This window comes from Metopolophium dirhodum, chromosome 4, assembly GCF_019925205.1.
Source record: "Metopolophium dirhodum isolate CAU chromosome 4, ASM1992520v1, whole genome shotgun sequence".
Taxonomy (NCBI): Eukaryota; Metazoa; Arthropoda; class Insecta; order Hemiptera; family Aphididae; genus Metopolophium; species Metopolophium dirhodum.
The window spans coordinates 3717518-3736657 of NC_083563.1; the positions used below are offsets into that span (position 1 = coordinate 3717518).

Sequence of the window (19140 nt, forward strand, 5' to 3'; positions counted from 1 at the left end):
AAATATTGATATAAAAAATAATAATACCGAAAATACCAAGATTTACATCAAGTTTTGATTCACTTTCACTCCAGATAAAAAATGTATACATCTTCCTAAATGTGCTATTTGTTTCAAAATATTAGCATCCGAAAGAAAACCATCTAAGAATTTTGATTTTATGAATCAACGAAGAACAAATTGAGCTATCGTCATATCAAAGTTTCAGATTTCCACTAAATCTGAATTTTCAAAATTATCAAAACAAGCAATATTGACGTTTCCGATTGTCTCAAAATTTTCTACTTTTCTAGTCCAGTGCTTCTCAAACTGGGGGCCGTGGCTATAATTACTGAGAAACCGTGAAATATTTATTTTACTTAAACTATTTTATTTGAGCGTTAATAATTAAATCATCATCAAAAAGTAAAATGTTTGGTAATCACGGTACGTCATTTAAAAAAATTTGCAAACCACTGATATAATATACAATAGTTATAAATTTACATATTTCTCTTACAGTCGGTCCATTTTTGTTTTGAAGAGCTTGCAGGTGTAGCCCGACCAAGCAGGACTTCAATACACTTACATTTTATCGACTAATTTATTAAATAATCCGGAGTATTAATTATGGAATATAATATTTTGATAACAAATTATGTTAAGTCATAAAGCGGTAATTTTTGGTTTACCGATCGGGGTAAAAAGAAAATTAATGCCTTACACGTATCCGGTGTTTGTAAGCGCTAAAGTTCATTAAACCTGGCCACAAATTGACTCTCCGAGAAGATGATAGAGTGTGTGGGAGAGAAAATGAGAAACGGAAACGGCATTTATTATTATATATATTATATTATAATATATTATGTATATACATCTCTGTTGTCGTAGACCGTAGGGGAGACATCTGGCAATAATGGTTAAAGTTCCGTCCTTGACGGTAACATTTAACGGAAATTGTAGGAACATGCAGCTTTCCGTGGACATCTTTCCTTCGTTATTAATGGCGTTATGACCAAGGTTTTCCGCTATTATATTATATTATAGCAGGAGACGCCTCACGCCCGGCTAAACGTCCGCGAGATATTGCACCGTCTCATCCCGTTAACTGTTTTCAACAATATTGAAATCCTATCCGTATCCGGACTAACCGTCGGGTGGAAACCATATTATTAATAGGTAGGTAAACGTAGGTACCTAAAATATTTATCAGAAATCTACGAAATCAAAATATGCGTGTTTCGTCGTTATCCGTGTATTTGTCACCAACGGTTTGACGTCGTCGAATCACGACCGCGTGCACATAGTCCACCAACAAGACGTAAACGCGTACAAATATAAAAATCTATCTGTACTATGATGACCAAAATCAAACCAGCGGTTGTAGGTAGCCCCGCAAAAAAATTCTATTTTTTTTTTCAACTGACATGTTTTACGAGACACTTAATTACTACCGCGACACTGAATTTGGGTACCTAAGCTATGCATTGGATGTATTTTGTATACGTTATATTATTATATGTTGCTCGATGATCATTGATGGTAAATTTATTTTGTTTCAAACGTGCATTATAGGTGGCGTGGATCCACATCGATCGGCAAATGATATTGACTATTCATCGTCACGTGATAGCCCGAATACCACGATTTGGGATTACGCACGATAGTCAAAAAACGTGGCTGTTGCATGTCAAAGGCGCGCAGCCTGAAGACAGAGGCTATTATATGTGTCAAGTGAACACAAACCCCATGATCAGTCAAGTTGGATACTTACAGGTGGTTGGTGAGTACGTTTTTGGCTGTGCCGTGTACCGTCTAGGAAACATTATATCACTGCTCGCGTTAGTACTATTCCCAAATTACATACCATTATACAGTTTTAATGGAATTAGAATTAGTAACCGCTATGTGAAAAATATCTCTTCCAGAAAATTCAATTCAACATATTTCTCACACTTCAGGAAATGTGAAAATATTTCACGAAATTGTCACTTTTTCATGAAATAGTCCCACCAATTTGATATCGAGGATTTTTTTCTAAATTATGTCTCATTTACTTGGTAATATAATACATTTACCGTAGTGAAAAAACATACTTTTTATAATGTTTGTTAAATTATGATATTAATAATTATAATTTATATAATTTATAATGTTTATTAAATGTAGACATAATAAAATCCTTGTGAGATGTATTAATTGTATTATTGGTGATGTATATAATGTGTTTCGCAATGTATGTTCGACCCCATTTTTTCCATTAATAATTTATTTGTTCATAATTTAATTTTTGGAATTTTTAAAAGTATATTCATGGACCATTTTTTCAAATAACTATATTTATATATTATTCAATAAGTGTACTGTGGCGTTGTAAACTTATTTTTTTCAAATGAGAACCAAACTTTTTTTCTGTCAATAATTGTTTCGCTGCAGATGATTTTATTATTTTTAAATCTGAATCAAAATCCAAACGAGTAAGTTTCTGAATTATTAAAAAATAATATGTTAATAATTCTCCATCAATTGTTTTACACAGGGATGGAAAACGTTTTTAATTATTGGGTACGTTTTTAAAAACTATTTTTTTAAATTGTTTCCAAATTACGTTTTTGATATACGATATCTTTCTATATTGTTTCCAAATAAAGTTTTTAGTAAATTTGTTTTTTTTTTTAATATTATATATTCTTATAATTTATAAGTTATGATAGTAACGCACAATACAGGAACTCACTTAAAAGTTAGAATTAATTATTCTTAATATTTAAATTTTAAAACAAAATTTTAATGTACTTATATGAAAATTAGAAAATTCAAAATTTAAGTTAAAAGATTTTTAAATTTTAAAAGTGCATTGGTAATGACTAAAGACTATAGACGTTAAGTGGAACACTATTTCAGTTTATAGAGTAAACAACTATAAATAATAAAAACAATCCCGAACATACAATATTGTATACAAAATAAAAATATAAATGACATCTAAGAATAAAAATAAAAAAATTGCTCTTGCGCATTGAAAGTTGAAACAAAAATAATAAATAGTAAGTACAAAATAAAGATAAACACTGATAAAAATAAAATTTACTGTCAACAATTATTAGTTATCAGAATTATCAATTTTTCGATAACAGAAATATTTTTTTTCGTGGTATAATACTATAATTTTTTTTTGTTTTCGTTTTTGATTTCGTTATTATATTTTTTCTGTTTTTGTGATTTTTCGTTATCATTTTACAGCTGTCTTTTGTTTTTATTTTATTAATTGTACTCGTTTTTTGTTTTTTGTTTTCCATCCTTGGTTTTACAATACTAAACAATTTATGTAATACACTTTAATTTAGTACTTAAAATCGTACTTTGACAATTTTTACAAATAATAATGTTTGAGAAGATCAATATATATATTACTAAAAAGTTCGTTTAACTATAGCCTTTATTTCTTTGGAATTGTCTATCATAATGGACCTATTTTCTAACAAAGTTAAATAGCTCAATAGTACTCGATAAAATTTTGATTTAGATCTATCAACATTTTTAAAAAAAAATCATCTACTTAACAATTTAAGGGGAAAAGCGTGATTTGCATTTGAAAAAAAGAAGTTTGTATCACCACATAATTCTCTTTAAATAGTATATTAAATTATTTGAAAATATGATCCTTAAATATAGGTGAATAAAAATTCTAAAAACCAGAATTTGAAAATAATAATCGAAGAGGGAAAAAATGAGTGTGAGTATGTTTGGTGAATCACTATATTATGTATAGTAAATAATAACTTATAACTAATAAATTTCATAACAGTTAAATATTATATTGAAATTTCGTGTATTAGTCCTTTCTGAAATGTTTAGCCTATAGCGTTGAAGTTTATAATAAAAACAACCCAAAACTTGATAATATAAACGGACCTTTGTAGCATTAAAAAATTAATGCGTGATTTTAAAATATTTATATACTATAATATTATACATTTATATATCCTAGATAATTAGAGATTGAAAAATTGTATAGTTTGTAAATGATTATGTGATATTGAGCCAACAGTTATTTGATTTTTACATTTTATTCCGTTGGTAAAATATTAACAAAATTTTTATGTGTCAGTACCACCAAATATCATTGATGAAGAAAGTTCTACATCTTCAGTATCCATCCGGGAAAATCAAAATCTATCCCTCACGTGCAAAGCAGAAGGATCACCGACACCAAAAATTAGTTGGAAAAGAGAAGACGGTATTAATATAGCGACGGATCGAAAAAAAAAAGGTATTTTTCATTCACTGTTTGTGATTCATAATAATAGTAAAAAAAAAACCAACAAACGAAATCAGTGTGAGATATTGAAAAATGTGTGAGAAATCAAATTAAGTCGCCTTAAATATATTTTTATTCTATTCGAAAAAACTTAAAAAAGTATATTATTATGTTGATGAAACTTTACATAAAAACGTGGGTTGTTTTTGTAATGTTATTTCCGTTAGTATCAGCAAGAAATTAACCGACTAGTGTAGGACCTCTGAGAAAATAAAAGCTAGCTCAAGTACATATTTTGACCATTGTACTCACGATTTACCGTGTGAATAAATTTTTATTATTTACTACATTAAATTGGTTTTATTTAAATTATTTAAAATTGAACAAACATATTTTTTACAAAAAAAAAATTTTGTCTTGAGTTCCTGTTATTTATAGTTTCCTAGTAATTAAGTGCTTTGCAACTTAAACATCTGAGAATTTTCATGTATTATACATATCCCAATGTATAATTCCGATTAAACAAAACTCATATTTTATACCCACTTCATGTCATAAAAATGAGCATATATTATATTTTTAATTAAAACAAAATATCTATGATACTCGAGTTGTTTTTTCCACTTGACCATTGATAAATCGATAAGTCGGTAGTATGGAATAACTTATTTGTGTAGGTAGGTAAAGAAAAAAAATGCCGCAGAGCTATTATTTGGATTTATTTAAGGCACGACATACTTTGAGCATATTTAGAATAATTGTTTTTAATTTACTTTGATTGAAATCCAATAAAAATATAAATCTGTATGTTACGTTAAGTATTCGTGCACACTTTTAATGCTCGATTTTATATAAATGTATTTATCCCCACCTAACGTTTGTTTTTAAAAGAAAAATTATTATTTTCTCAAAATACCAACACAAAGGTCTTACAGATGAAAATATTGACCAACAGTACAGCGTAGTTGAGCTAGGTTGGTCCTAGAATACGGTTCTATTGTATGGAGTCTTTCTGCGAGTAGACAATTTTAAATGTTAATAGAACGGTTTTATAGGTAGTTTTCGCAGACTACCTATGCGTAAATTCATGATACATAATCGAAAAATGTATTTGCATTTTCTCGACCAATTTTTATGGTATAGGTAAAGTTTGATGTTGTGGAATTATTTCCCTACATTTTATAATATTACAAAGAGTTAATAATACTAAATGATTATTTCTTTTTTTAGTTTAGTTGGTCTTTGCGACAAGACTACTAATCAAATTTTTCTTTCATTAAAAATAAATACATATATTCACATAGAACCACCTGAATATTAATACCAATAATGGCTCTTATTCTTTAGGTCTTACTGTATTATAACAAGTTTAGAATATGTTTATTTGTTTTCAGAAGTAGATAAGTAATATATTTTATTTTATATGAACTACAATATTAATATATTAACTTTATCTAAAATATAATACAGTGAAACTCGCTTAAGACACTCCCGCTTAAGGCGCTCAGCTCCCGCATAAGACGCTTTCCCACATAAGACGCTTTCCCGCATAAGACACTCTTTTGAGCTTGTCCCTTGAAGAGCGTCTTAAACGAGTATTACTGTATACACTTATTACTGTAAATATAGTTTATTTTTACTAAAAAGATTTTTGAAAGTACGATGGATCTTTAGGTCAGTTTTTTTTATGATGATTTTCGATTTCAGTTGTATTTCTTAGATCTTGGACTCGTTCCATTTGATTTTTCTTCAATATAAAATATTAATTCTTGATTTTGGATTTTGCGCCCTTACCTACGTGCTTATTACGTGTAGGTCGAATGTGGAACAAACATGATTCATATATACTATTATTATTTGATTTTTATGGAAATTCAAATTTTATAATTTTTATTTAGGTACGCTTGCATTTTATTTTATATAATTGTTTTATTCTTAAGCTTGATAATGGTGCTTTACTTTGTGTAAATGGTTAATTTTTTTATGTAATATATAATAAAATTAAACTTTATAGTGAGCGTCTATTGATTATTTTTTGAGAATTAAGCACAATATGTAAGTCTTACGTTTAACATTTAATTAATATTATGTTTATTTATATATTTCATTTTTTTTTTTAAGTATCTAACTGATTATTTATTTGGAATCTGAAAATAGTAAAATAGCTTCACTATGATAATATATTATGTTTTTATTGGCAATTTTCAATTATTTACTGTAATAAATCTATCCTCAATAATTTAATTATTTCTGATTTAAAAGTTAGAAAAATCGACGAAAAAATATTTTTAAACGATCTACTTTTTTTTAATTCTTCTTCGCATGCTTTTTCATAACATGGGCAATTTACCGGCATAGTTGTAATGATATTTTCTTCTATTTCCTCTTCTTCGTCTTCTTCGATTAAATGTTCAAGTGATTTTACATCGTAATTAGACGTAGAATGATCTGAGGGATTTCCTGATTTGAAAAACAATAAATGGTCGTTGGAAATATACCTTTCTGTGATAACGCCTACACCACTCATATATTGATGAATAATATGTCCACGGCCAAATTTATGATTTTCTTGTGGTTTATAACGGTCCAAATAATTAAAATTGTTTTCGTAATATTTGATAGACGAATCGCTGTTAGTGTTTAACATTCTTTTTATAATTTGAAATACTTTGAATGTTTTGTAGAAACGTTTTACTTAACAAAATATTATTTAATTCAAACAATAAAAAATCACTTCGTTGTCACAGTATTTATGAAAAAACACTAAATTTAAAAATAAGTAATAATAATATTAAAACTTATAGATAATCATTAATCATACTATTTTTGATTGAAATGCAAATCCATTTTATTTATTTGAATATTTTTTAATAAAAATAATATTTCTCTCGATTGCCGGCAAGTACAATATAAATTATAATATAATAATATATTGTGCATATTTGCTCCCAACATTATTATAAGTTAGATATTATCCATTATATTTTAATTAATCACGGTCAAACCAACGTGGATATACCTAAAGTACCTATATAATCTTCCATATTGTGTTTGATGTGAATTTTCAATCAACTCAAATTATATTTACCGCTTCTTATTTTTAAATATTTTACTACCTAAGTAAAAGGTTTTGAAAAGGTGGGAGATTTTTCAATTTTCATCTCCCATTTAGCTATGTTGTTTTCTTTTTTTTAATCCCCTCCCTTTCAGAAATCATGTTTACGCCACTGTGTACAGGTTGTGTTACAGTCATATTGTCATTAGGTCTTTGTTTGTTGGGTACTAACAAAGAAGACTAAGAGTCGAAGGACCGCGTTCTAATTATTTAACCCTTTGAATAATCAAATGACGTTACTTTTAAAAATGAATTTTTTCCGGGTGGTCATCGATTAACGATTATGCATGCTAGGGGCATGCAAGAGGCCTACTCCTAAGTGATAAAAGTGATTCATAAGTCATCGGGCATCGTGTCCTTGATACATTTTAAATTTCAACGATGAAATTCAAATTGTTATGCACATTGTATAATATGTTTCATTATGCACAATCAGTAGACTGGCCAGTGAACATTGAAAATGCTTAATGTATTCTGCTAGCGTCTAATTGATTCACCTATTTTATTCAATATTTTAATATTTTTTGTTATTCTGAGTTCATATTTTTATAAAAAATATAGAACATTACAACTACATTTGCTTATGAACGGTTCATTGATTTTATTTAATAAATATTAATAGATGTAAAAGATGTAAAAAAAATATGAAAATCTAATATTAAGTGTTCATTTCGGAGTTCATTTTTATCTTTTTTTTTATTGCAAACAATTAACATAATATATTACCTACCCTACATAAAATAGCTAAATTATCAACGTCATTTAATTTTTTTAAAGTAATATTTTATTACATCTGTAACTCTAAGATGTTTATACATTGTTATATATGTATTCATTATTTTAATACATTATTGATCATTACATTTGAATAAGTCAAGATTTGAATTTAAATAAACAAAGCAATTGGGATTGTTTTGGTAGGACAACTGCAAAGCTTTAAGTAGATGTCTAGAGTTTTACCGATTTTAAAGTTGAACCAAGTTACATACGAATTTCTATACTTCCACGTTTGTCAGTGTATCTTAGCACTATAAATCAAAATATTTCACAAATACCTGTGTCTAATTGGCTGTTCACGTGGTGAGCAGTCCACTAAACAAGATTTTGTTTAATAAAGTTGTTTACCGTATATACAAAAACATAATTAAAACAACAATCGTCGTTATAGCATAGTATTATTAATTTCAAGTCGATATATACCGATACGTACAACTCCTAACAGTATCGTTCAAAATTGTATTAATTTTTTTCATCCGTTTGTTTGTCATACGTGTGTTTGCAGCTGTGGAGAAGCTGTTCGGCGACACGTTAAACTTGACAAGAGTCAACAGAGCGGATATGGGCGCATATCTCTGTATCGCTAGCAACGGTGTGCCTCCGTCAGTTAGCAAGCGCATTATACTCGACGTCGAATGTAAGTATAGAACGATATCGCTTAACAATATAATAGTTTTAATTAAAACGTACAGTAAACGTTACACAACACCACCTAAATTGTTATGTACATATAATATAATAAATTATATATTATTATCATGTTACTCGTGTGTATTGCTGTACAATAGAACCCAAGAAACTCTGCGAACAATGCCACACGCTATTGATATGATAATGCGTGTCGTCTGCTGTAATAAACTTACTGTACAGTCGATATCGTGTTTTAAATCTTTCTTTTATTTTTGTTGTTGTAAGATGTACCTTTACAGGATTTAGATTTTTTCTGATACGACACTGTCCACGTGAATGATGAACCCGGGAGTTTGTCACCTACGCAAAGGTTTTTTTTACATATTTTAGTTCATTTTGTTTTCAATATTGTATGCATAATTTTATTTCAATTTACCATGTAACAATACAGTCCGATACCCAAAGCATAAGGTTCATTCAACATTTACAAAAATATCTGACTTAAAATAAATAATAATAATAATAATAATAATAACCCCAGTTGATTAATAGTATAAAGATTTTTTTCTAGAATTTAAGTTCAGATCTTCAGTAGTAAGACGCATAAACGATAGAGGAGAGAGTTTTAATACATAAGTAGTTAAACGAGGAAAATAGAATAAAGAAAAGAGGAGTGTATCTAGTATGTATAGAGTTATAACTTAAAATAAGAATAGGATAAACAATGGAGTTCGATAAAGAACTTAGTAAAGAAATTAATATTATATTCACAATGTATCTCCGATTAGCAACACTAAAATAATCATGAAACTAAAACTTGTAATATTTACCTGAGAGGTACTAATGAGCAAGGCTGGGCATTAACGAGTTAAAAATTAAAATTAAGTTAAAACGCTAAGTTAATTTTAATTAAGTTAATTAACTCGTTACTTTTTTTCAAATTAACTTTTAACTTAATAAGTTACTTTTTTTCAAGATTAACGTGTTAACTTCAAGTTAATTTAGTATTTTATTTCAAAAGTTTCTAAACTAAGTTAATTTTTGTCCGAAGAATAATGCAAGTTTTTGATTTGATGTATAATTTTTAATTTCCCCAGTAACTTTCTTGAGCGTAAAGAAAAACTATCTGATAAACCGAATTATGTGTCTGGAATTTTTTATTTGCAAATTAGCAAATTTTAACTTTACACCAAGTTAAGTTACTTTTTTTTCAAAGTTAAATCTTAACTTAACGAGTTAACGAAAAAAAATACTAGTGACTTTTAACTTAACTTAACTTTATTATTTTATAATAACTTAACTTAACGAGTTAAAAAAAATCGTTAACTTGCCCAGCCTTCCTAATGAGTAATGATGAAACAATTTAGATTTTATATTTTTTATTTAGAAATCATAAATAGATAGTCCAAAGAATTCTCTCATCACCCTCTATGAAAATAAAACAGAAATATAAGTATTTTATTTATTGTGTAAATAAATTCATATTGTTCGTTATACTAATAATAAGGACAACAATTTGGAGGATTATTGTTCAGAGGGCATTTCTATCTCTCTCATTGAATACATAATTATGACAAATATGAAATAATTAATAACATTAAAAACAATTATTTCTGAAAACTGTAGACATTTCACCATATATATTTATCGAAGATTATTGTCGCTTTTAGTTTTACTTTATCAACGAAAATTGTTTAATTTCTTGAAATCATCAGAGTATTTTAGATTCTGAGCGAAGCAATGAATGTATTGATTTTAAATAAATGTTTTTTTTAATTTTTTTTTGTGTGTCTGTCCCCACCGTTTGGTTCAACCGTATCTTGTTTGATGGGAAAGTGAATTTTTTTGGTGCATAGTCAAAATTTAAAATTCCAAAGCGCCGGGAAAAAAAATATAAAAATTAAGGAAAAATGAGAATTTTTACGCAAAATCAGTTTTTGACTAAATCGATTTTGGTTTTGGTGTAACTTTAAAATAATTTACCGTATATATATGACCTTTTCACTGTTGGTTTATATTAGCATTTTCTATACACGATAAAATTTTCAAAATATTTTGATTTATTTTGAACTGTTCACGGGCCTTTTCAGCCACCAATTGTATTAGTTTTTTTTCTATGAATATCAATATAATTTTATTTGTTGGGTAAAAAAACTTGAAAATTTAATACAAGGCTCCTAATATATTTTTAAAATGACATTTAAAAAATATTAAAAAATATTAAGTATTTCGTGCTCATAATATTATAATGTACCTAATATACCTATATGACTTAACCCAGACCATATAATATATACATATGAATACATCAACATGTTTACAAATTACTAAATAATTTTTTTTTTATAAAATAACTACAGGTATGGGTTTATACTTTTTGCATCATAAAAAAAACATAGGTATAGTAAATTGTATGTTATTAACATAATAATTGGTACAAAGAACAAATCTATAGGTAGTTTATTATTCATAATACCATCAATCCGGTGGAAACCATAAAAAATATTTTTTTTTAAAAAGCGGGTAAGTGGATGTCGCTCTGCTGTACAGTAGGTTACAATTGGGTCAATGTATTATGGATCTTATTAAACTTGAATTCAATGATATAATATCATTGTATAAGAAAAACGATTCTGAGCGGAAACGGTTTGTAAGTCTGGATTTTTTAAATTTTTATTTTTATTTTATTATAGCTTTTCAGTTGAATATTATAATATTATAATTTTTAATTCGTTGCTACGGTGATAACAAAATCGTTAGATATTAAAATCCCATTTTAAGCGGTTTTTCGTAATTGGTCAGTAGTTTTTTCCGTGGCATTAAATAACTATTGAGAAAATCGAAAAATTACCTCTCTAAAGTACCATCTTGATCCAATTTGCTAAAATATAAGGTACTATAATATGTTGAAATCAAAGCACTCCTTCCAGGAGAAATTTTGTATACAGGATATAAAAAAAAAATAAATAAAAAAATAAACACCATTGTAAAACCACTAGCTGAGGAGGAGCTCCGCTCAGAATCTAAAAAAATGTCCTATAATATCTGTAAGCTGTAGCCTGTAACCAATAGCAACTGTTTATATTATACCAAATAAAAATATAAATTTCCACTGTAAATCTTAAAAAGTCAAAACCCATGTTTGAGCACCTCTCCGGGTTGGATCTACGGGGCCCAATTGTCATAGGTGTACGCAGAAATTTTTCTGGGGGGGGGGGGCAATGTTTGGATTTGAGGAGAAATATTTTAATTTAAATAGGTATTTTAAAATAATAACCTTTTTTATTATACTCGTATGCAATATATATTTTATTATGTTACAACTTATTTTATTATAAGTATAATTATATGTAAAAGGTAAAGGTATTATTCATTTTCGTTTATTTTAGCATTGTCAGGTTCTAGTATTAAACGAGGTTTTTTAAAGTATCTTCTCAAATCCATTTTATATCAAATTCGAACAACCGTTAAATATTTTCGATGGACCGATAGATTTACAAAACACATCAACTAACCGAATAACGACTGGCTTATGAAGTTATGATCACGATGATAAAATATTATATGGGTAAACAATTACTAATCAGTAATCACTTTATATAATAGATAGAATTAGATAGGTAGATATTTTATGATAGAGAATATTATGTAGAAATTTATTTAGCCTGATATAAAAATATAATTATCAATCGACTGCAGAATATAATCTAATCTAATGTTTTTTATAATGGTAACCTATTATTCATATAACCGCTTTAAATTTGTTGTATAGTATATAGTAATTTATCTTAAAACATTCAATTTACAAAAATAATTTTGAAAAAGCCAGGGGGCAAATGCCCCAGCTTCCCCCCCCCTGCGAATAAGCCTATGCCAATTGTGAATCCAAACCATCCAATGACCCACTCGAATTCACACGTCACACACACAACTGCATCAAAATTGGTCCTGCTCTTTAGGAGAAGTTCAGTGAAGTACAGACGTACAAGCAGGATAATTATATGTATAAAGATTGTAAATAGTAATTATTATTAAGTGCAATTTTTCAAGATTATTTTTTTAATAACTCGTGTATTAATAATACAATAGGCTGTACTTCAACATTAAAAATTGTATTTGATAATACAAGGTTGAGATACGGGTGTATAATCAAGTATGTCAAGTATATAAATATAACAAACAATTAGCATACGATAGTTTATGTGAACATAATAGTAAAAAAGTACCTATAGAGACTGTATTATGGTTAATATAATTTTAATTTATTTAATAACAATTTATTACTGTTTTAATGTAATTTAAAGCAAATATGATAAAAAATAAAAATTCATCTCATGTTGTAGTCTGTTAAAAATTATACAGTAAGATAGTTTTCGTTGCGGCAGTCGAATAATTGTCTTTGTCTTTGTCCTTTGATGTTTGAAAAGAAAAAAAGTATTGTAGAATTGTATAGATAACTAAAAAAAAATAATTTATCTTTAGTAAAAATCTTAATTCATGCAAAATGGATACAATATCAATAAATTATAATTGTATATTATGTTTGGTGAAAATAGTGTACGTGGCTTTGTGTAAAACAGCCGAAATAAAAATCTTGGTGTGTAGAAAACATTCTCAAACGAGTGTAAATAAAAATTGTTTATATGTTTTATCAAATATAAACAGACGGCTGGTAGGAAATGAGTTAAATAAATAGATATTTTTTTCTCGTCGACGTTTCATGACGAGAAAATATGAAATGACCTACCATCCGGTGGTCTTATGCCCTATCAACGGAATCTCTGACTCAGATATATAGGTAGCGTCGCCAGACATACAACGACGGCGGCGGTCTCTAAATGACGTTTTACTTAACGAACAACTGGATATAAACCCCATCGGAAACAACAGATATAAAATCCACTGGGTGAGAGTAGGGGCAAGAGAGTGTATCAAATACCTATTCCCGTGTGCATTGGTTTATTGGCTTTGCCGCAATCAGCCTTCCGTCTCTGCAGTTCTACGCACGAAACCACGAAATCAACTCGAGTATAATACGTTATTGAACAAATGCACTTAACGATACCGAATTTATTGGTTTTACTCTAATAATTTTTTCTGTTTGAATCTGATATTCAACCTACGTTCAATTTTTATTTTTTCGTTATGATGTTTATTTGTTTAGACACGTATTGATCATCCGGATGATAATGCAATGGATACGTACCAAGAAAATGTAATTTATTTACACATTTCGCAATAGGTTTGAAAAAAATTCAAATAGTCGTGATGATTATTATTAGAGACTTCAACGAACACAATAGCTGTGGGTAGAACTGACGTCGAAGACAAATCCGTTTAATTGCTTTCGATTTTAATCCCTCGCCCCCGATACCTCACTTTTCCTCTCTAACCACGGGTCTCCGAAATATGTTGAATATGATTAATTATTCATCTATAAAAGGATTATGAACGTGTTTCATCTAAGGACGCGATGCTCGTCCAACCCCGTTGAAAAGGTCACGGGATTATGAGTGAGGACACGCACATGGAAGTTGATGAGGAGGGAAGTGGGCTGGAAGTGCTTTTTGGGCGAAGCTAATTGCTGGTGGTTAGGCTAGAAAGGGATTGAGTAGAAACTATAAAGTTCAATTACATTATCTCAGACCTAACCCTCCGTGGAAAGTTCATCCCATACTGCACTCAGAATGTCCGCTTCCGTTTTCTGGGACACACTTTCTTTATGGATTTCACCCCGGTCCAGTCATCCAGAGAACACGTAACATGTGTTTCACGAATAGTTTACTCCCCTTTACTCTTCTCCTGACAAGCACTACACCTATAAAATAAAACTATAGAGTCGTTTTACACACAATATGTACACTCACAATAGTTATGTATCGAATAAACTTACAAGTAAGCACCGATTTATATTAAACGTTTGTGTAATTGCAGTGAGTTTGGACCCAAATCGTAACACATAAAATTTTCGTTTTTCAACCTGTAGATTTGTCTTTATCTAAAGCTCCAATTATCCGTTACAATCATTTCATCGCCTTTTATTTTAACTCTTTATAGAAGATGACTTTCTCCAACTTTTTAATTTATCCGTTGACCTTGTTAGAATTAAGAAGTCATCTCACAGATATTTTTCCTTAAAACACTTATTATAATATGCAACTCTTCAGGTTATCTCAGGGTATGTCTCACTATTTTTAAAATTCATCTTTTATTCCTATAAACGAATGTACGTTTTTCTTTAACAATTTCGCCGGATGTTAAAAATAAATAATGGTTTAGTAAATTAAAGTAATGTATTTATACGAAATACTCACACGTAACAATAATTAAATAATAATCGCTACAGGTAATTTAATGTTCAAATGTGTGCTATAGGTGACCACTGACCAGTGTGAAAAGTTTGTATTTTGTTTTGGTTTTATAAATTTATAAACTGCGTAATATAATTAACACATTCAAAACTATATATTATATACATAGTTGATTACATACCTACAGAATAGGTACAATCGAACAACGTTAAGGTATCATATCTTATGGATTTAATACATTAATAAAACTAATAAATGTGATAATAAAAATTCTATGCCGGGTGTACACTGTTGTAGAACTCATTATTAAAATATTTTTTTAGTATATGACTCTGGTACAAAAATTTCTTGTCTCAGCCCTGCACATGTGTGAAGCTTCAAGCTTTAAATATTTGAAAAAGGTACCTGTGAATTCATAAATAAAAGCATGCTTATTACATTTTAGAATATATTATGAATATTGTGTGTTTAATATTAATCTGTGAGTTGCTCTGATAGGCACAATATATTGCTCCAAATAGATATCTTGCTGACATTCCATGGTTGTATTTATTATAACATTAGAAATCTACGCATGTCTGTACGAGTCGAAATATTATTATAATGTTAAGTCGTCGTGTCATGTATATTTCGATATTTTAGTTTCTGAATAAAACACAAAAAAACAAATACCCCCTCGAGTTAGTGGTATTTTTTTTCAGTTTGTCGTTTTTTTTTTTTTCGTCACCCTTTCAACCCGTCTCAACTGTTTTGACAAAACTTTTGCATTGCCAACTCGAAACTAATAAACGGCAGGATTAGAGCCGGATTACACCCCCGGGAGCACTGAAGACATTGCTAGTAGAGTATAAAGTTTACAAACACGGATGCGGCGGTGGTGGCACGGGACGGCGAGGAGTACGCGGGCATGCCGGGAGTATTTAAGTAGTTAAAATTCAACACGAGTCCATCTTTCTCCGCACGCGTGTATATAGATCTATATAGTGGCGGGTGACGTGAAATTAAAGACGACCATCGTATTCCACGTAGATAATTTTGGCGAGTGCCCGTCCGCCAGAGAAGGATACTAAATATAATAATAATATATACGTACGTACGCCACTTGTTTCTCGTTCTTGATTTTATAATGTGGAAGAAAAACCCAATTATTATGATGGTCTTTTCACTCGTTCTCGTAAACGTCACGTACACTCCTCTGCAGTGCACAACACGGGAGAGCGGGGAGCACAATATATTATGACTGAATAGACGTTTGGAGTTGTCAAGTTAATTTAATATTTAAAAAAAAAAAAGGATACCCGTTTCCGAAAAGAGACTTATGAGTTGTTTTAATATTAATCTTCAAGTGTTGTCACAATCACACTTTACATAAATTTCGTTTCCCCGACCTTTAATGCCTTTTTGTTCCAGAAATGCAAATTAATGTCAAGTGCTTTCAATTCTTCTGTATAAGAAGACGCACAAAACGAATATTTATAATGACGTTTAAATATAGCATATTAACATTACCAATGTACTCCATACGTCAAAACGTCAACAGTTTTAACTATATTATTATAAAGTGTCCAAATATTTTCCAAATCGAATAATTGTTACTACCGATTTGTATTTTCTAAATCTATATATTTAAACCGTTTTCAATAAATATAATATACACATTACGCACGTGTCAGTAATAATAAAGCATAGTAAATACGCTCCGAAATTATTTTAACTGACATTGAACAGTGAACACTTATGAAACATGATAAAATACACAAATTCGTCACGTTCATCGCGTTATCACTTATCGTAGAAGTTCGATAAAATAACTATAAACTTGGAAATTAAATTTTTTATTTTAGGAAAATGTTTATATTGTGACCGTTAGATTGCGCGCTATACATAAAGGTATTTAAGTATTTATCCAATAATAGTAAATAATAGTAAAAAATTACTACTACATTCAGATAATCATTCTCAAGAGGTGACCGTTAACGGAAGTCATACCATGCACTTATAGATGTCATAACAAATTCGTATTTTGAATATGGTGGATATCGTATGTGATCCATACGTGTTATCCACAGTTTTGTAACATTAATTTCTGAAATCTAAATTATGATTTGTTTGTATATTTTATTAATGTAGACATCAAAGTTGACTTTTCACGTGGTTTTATTAATATATTAACATTATTAACATAATCAACTATAAACATTTATGAGGTTTAATGCACACGTTCGATTTATTTATACATAAAAAAAATAAATATATTTTTCATATAAATGTCAATCAAATTGTATAAGTACAGATAATACTAAAACGTGTTTGAATTTTTATTTTATGGTAATATTTATTTTTATATTAATGGTGAAACTTTCGTTTTCCATACAAAGTTGGAATACCAAAATCTAGCACTATACGAACAGATTTTCAAAACAATTTTACAAATTACGTTAGCTATAACTTTTTTAATAAACTATCTAATGATAGACGTGTTCAAAGTGTTTCTCTGAATAATCCATAAAAATATATACAAAAAAAAAAAAAACTACAAAAAACTGTCATAACGTGATTTTTATGTAAACTAATTGTTTTTTCATTATTTAAAAGAGTATAAAATGTGGATCCTGATGTTTTTGCATTTGTCCATGTAGCCAATACTAGAAAACGCTATATCTCACCCTATATTATACTTATTTTAAAAACGAAAATGCTTAATATTATATAATATAGAATAGACTCTTTTGTAATGCGCAAGTACACTTTTAAATGTACCTTATAATATAAATAAATTATTACCAACATTTTTTTGAACAATAAATAGATGTATAACTGTATAACATGTACCTATAAAGGAATACAAATTAAAAACTATCGCTAAAATAAAAATGTATAAAAAAATGTATATAGACTTTGAAAATCTAAAGATAATCTTACAGATCAAAATCAACAGAATCCGTCATATCATACACGTTTCATTTTAAAATTACCTGAAAATAATACTGTAAAATGCATGTTTAAAATATTGTCTAGGTAAATCAAGTATAATTTATAAAATTAAATAACGTAATTTAAAAGCAATAATTAATAATCTAATATACCTCAATATGCTACATCAAATTATTATTGTAGATATGCTTCAATTTCTCGTTGGTTAAAATGAATTTGTTATTTAAGTACTCTTTACTTATTTTTCATGGTTATAATATTATAGTGATTAACATAAGCTAGGAAATCGGATGTATATGAACATAATATACATTATACATAGGTATTACATATTATACCATATATTATACAAACAGTATGTGCATATTATATTAAGTAATATGCATAAAACCAAATTACTAATCATAATGTGGAATATTTATTGACATTAGACATGCATTGTTTTTGAAAATAATTTACAAATCACGTATGTTGATCGTATGTTGCATTACATTATATTAGAACAACAGAAATTTAAATTTCAAAAAAACTTTATCCAAACAAGTAATAGTTTAATAAAAGAATGAAACCGCTTACTTAATACTTCTATTGTTCTTTTGTCCATTTAATTTTTGTAATTTAACTTTTAGCCCCTACATGGAAATAAAAATGATTTATTATTTTCTTTTACCAAATTATGAATCCACTTAAATCCATATAGACCATTATAGTCTTAAGGGTACTTATTTTATTTTTGTTTTTTTTTTTTTTGTTATATAAATTACCTTTGCTATGACTTATGTTTAATTGTATTGAAAAAATACTTAAAAACACTTTAATTTTTAATTTTTAATTTTTATAGTACCTACGCAATATTCATATTAAGATGGGAATAATAAAAAATACAACATTGCAACATTTATAAATACATTTTTGTACTAAAATTTATAAGCCCAGCTATAATAAGTATAACATTATCATGCACTTTAATTTGAATTTTAGGCTATGGCATTATTTATATTAGCTGATATTTTATTTCCTATCAAAACAATTATTTTATGAGTGTATCATTATAATTACTGCCACTACCTTTTTAGTAATTTTTCCTAATTGAGGTTTAGTTCTGATATAAATATGAGAAGGATATAATAACT

At 28.2% G+C, this 19140-nt stretch overlaps 1 protein-coding gene across 2 annotated transcripts in view; it reads left to right on the forward strand.

The window, feature by feature from the left end:
- Positions 1-19140, forward strand: part of LOC132942497 (lachesin) — a 130701-nt gene that overhangs the window by 100927 nt on the left and 10634 nt on the right. For both annotated transcript variants that reach the window (XM_061010932.1, XM_061010933.1), the window contains exons 3-5: positions 1555-1762; positions 4091-4252; positions 8638-8769. In XM_061010932.1, coding sequence (XP_060866915.1) covers positions 1555-1762; positions 4091-4252; positions 8638-8769 — 502 coding nt within the window. The remainder of the gene's footprint in view (positions 1-1554; positions 1763-4090; positions 4253-8637; positions 8770-19140) is intronic.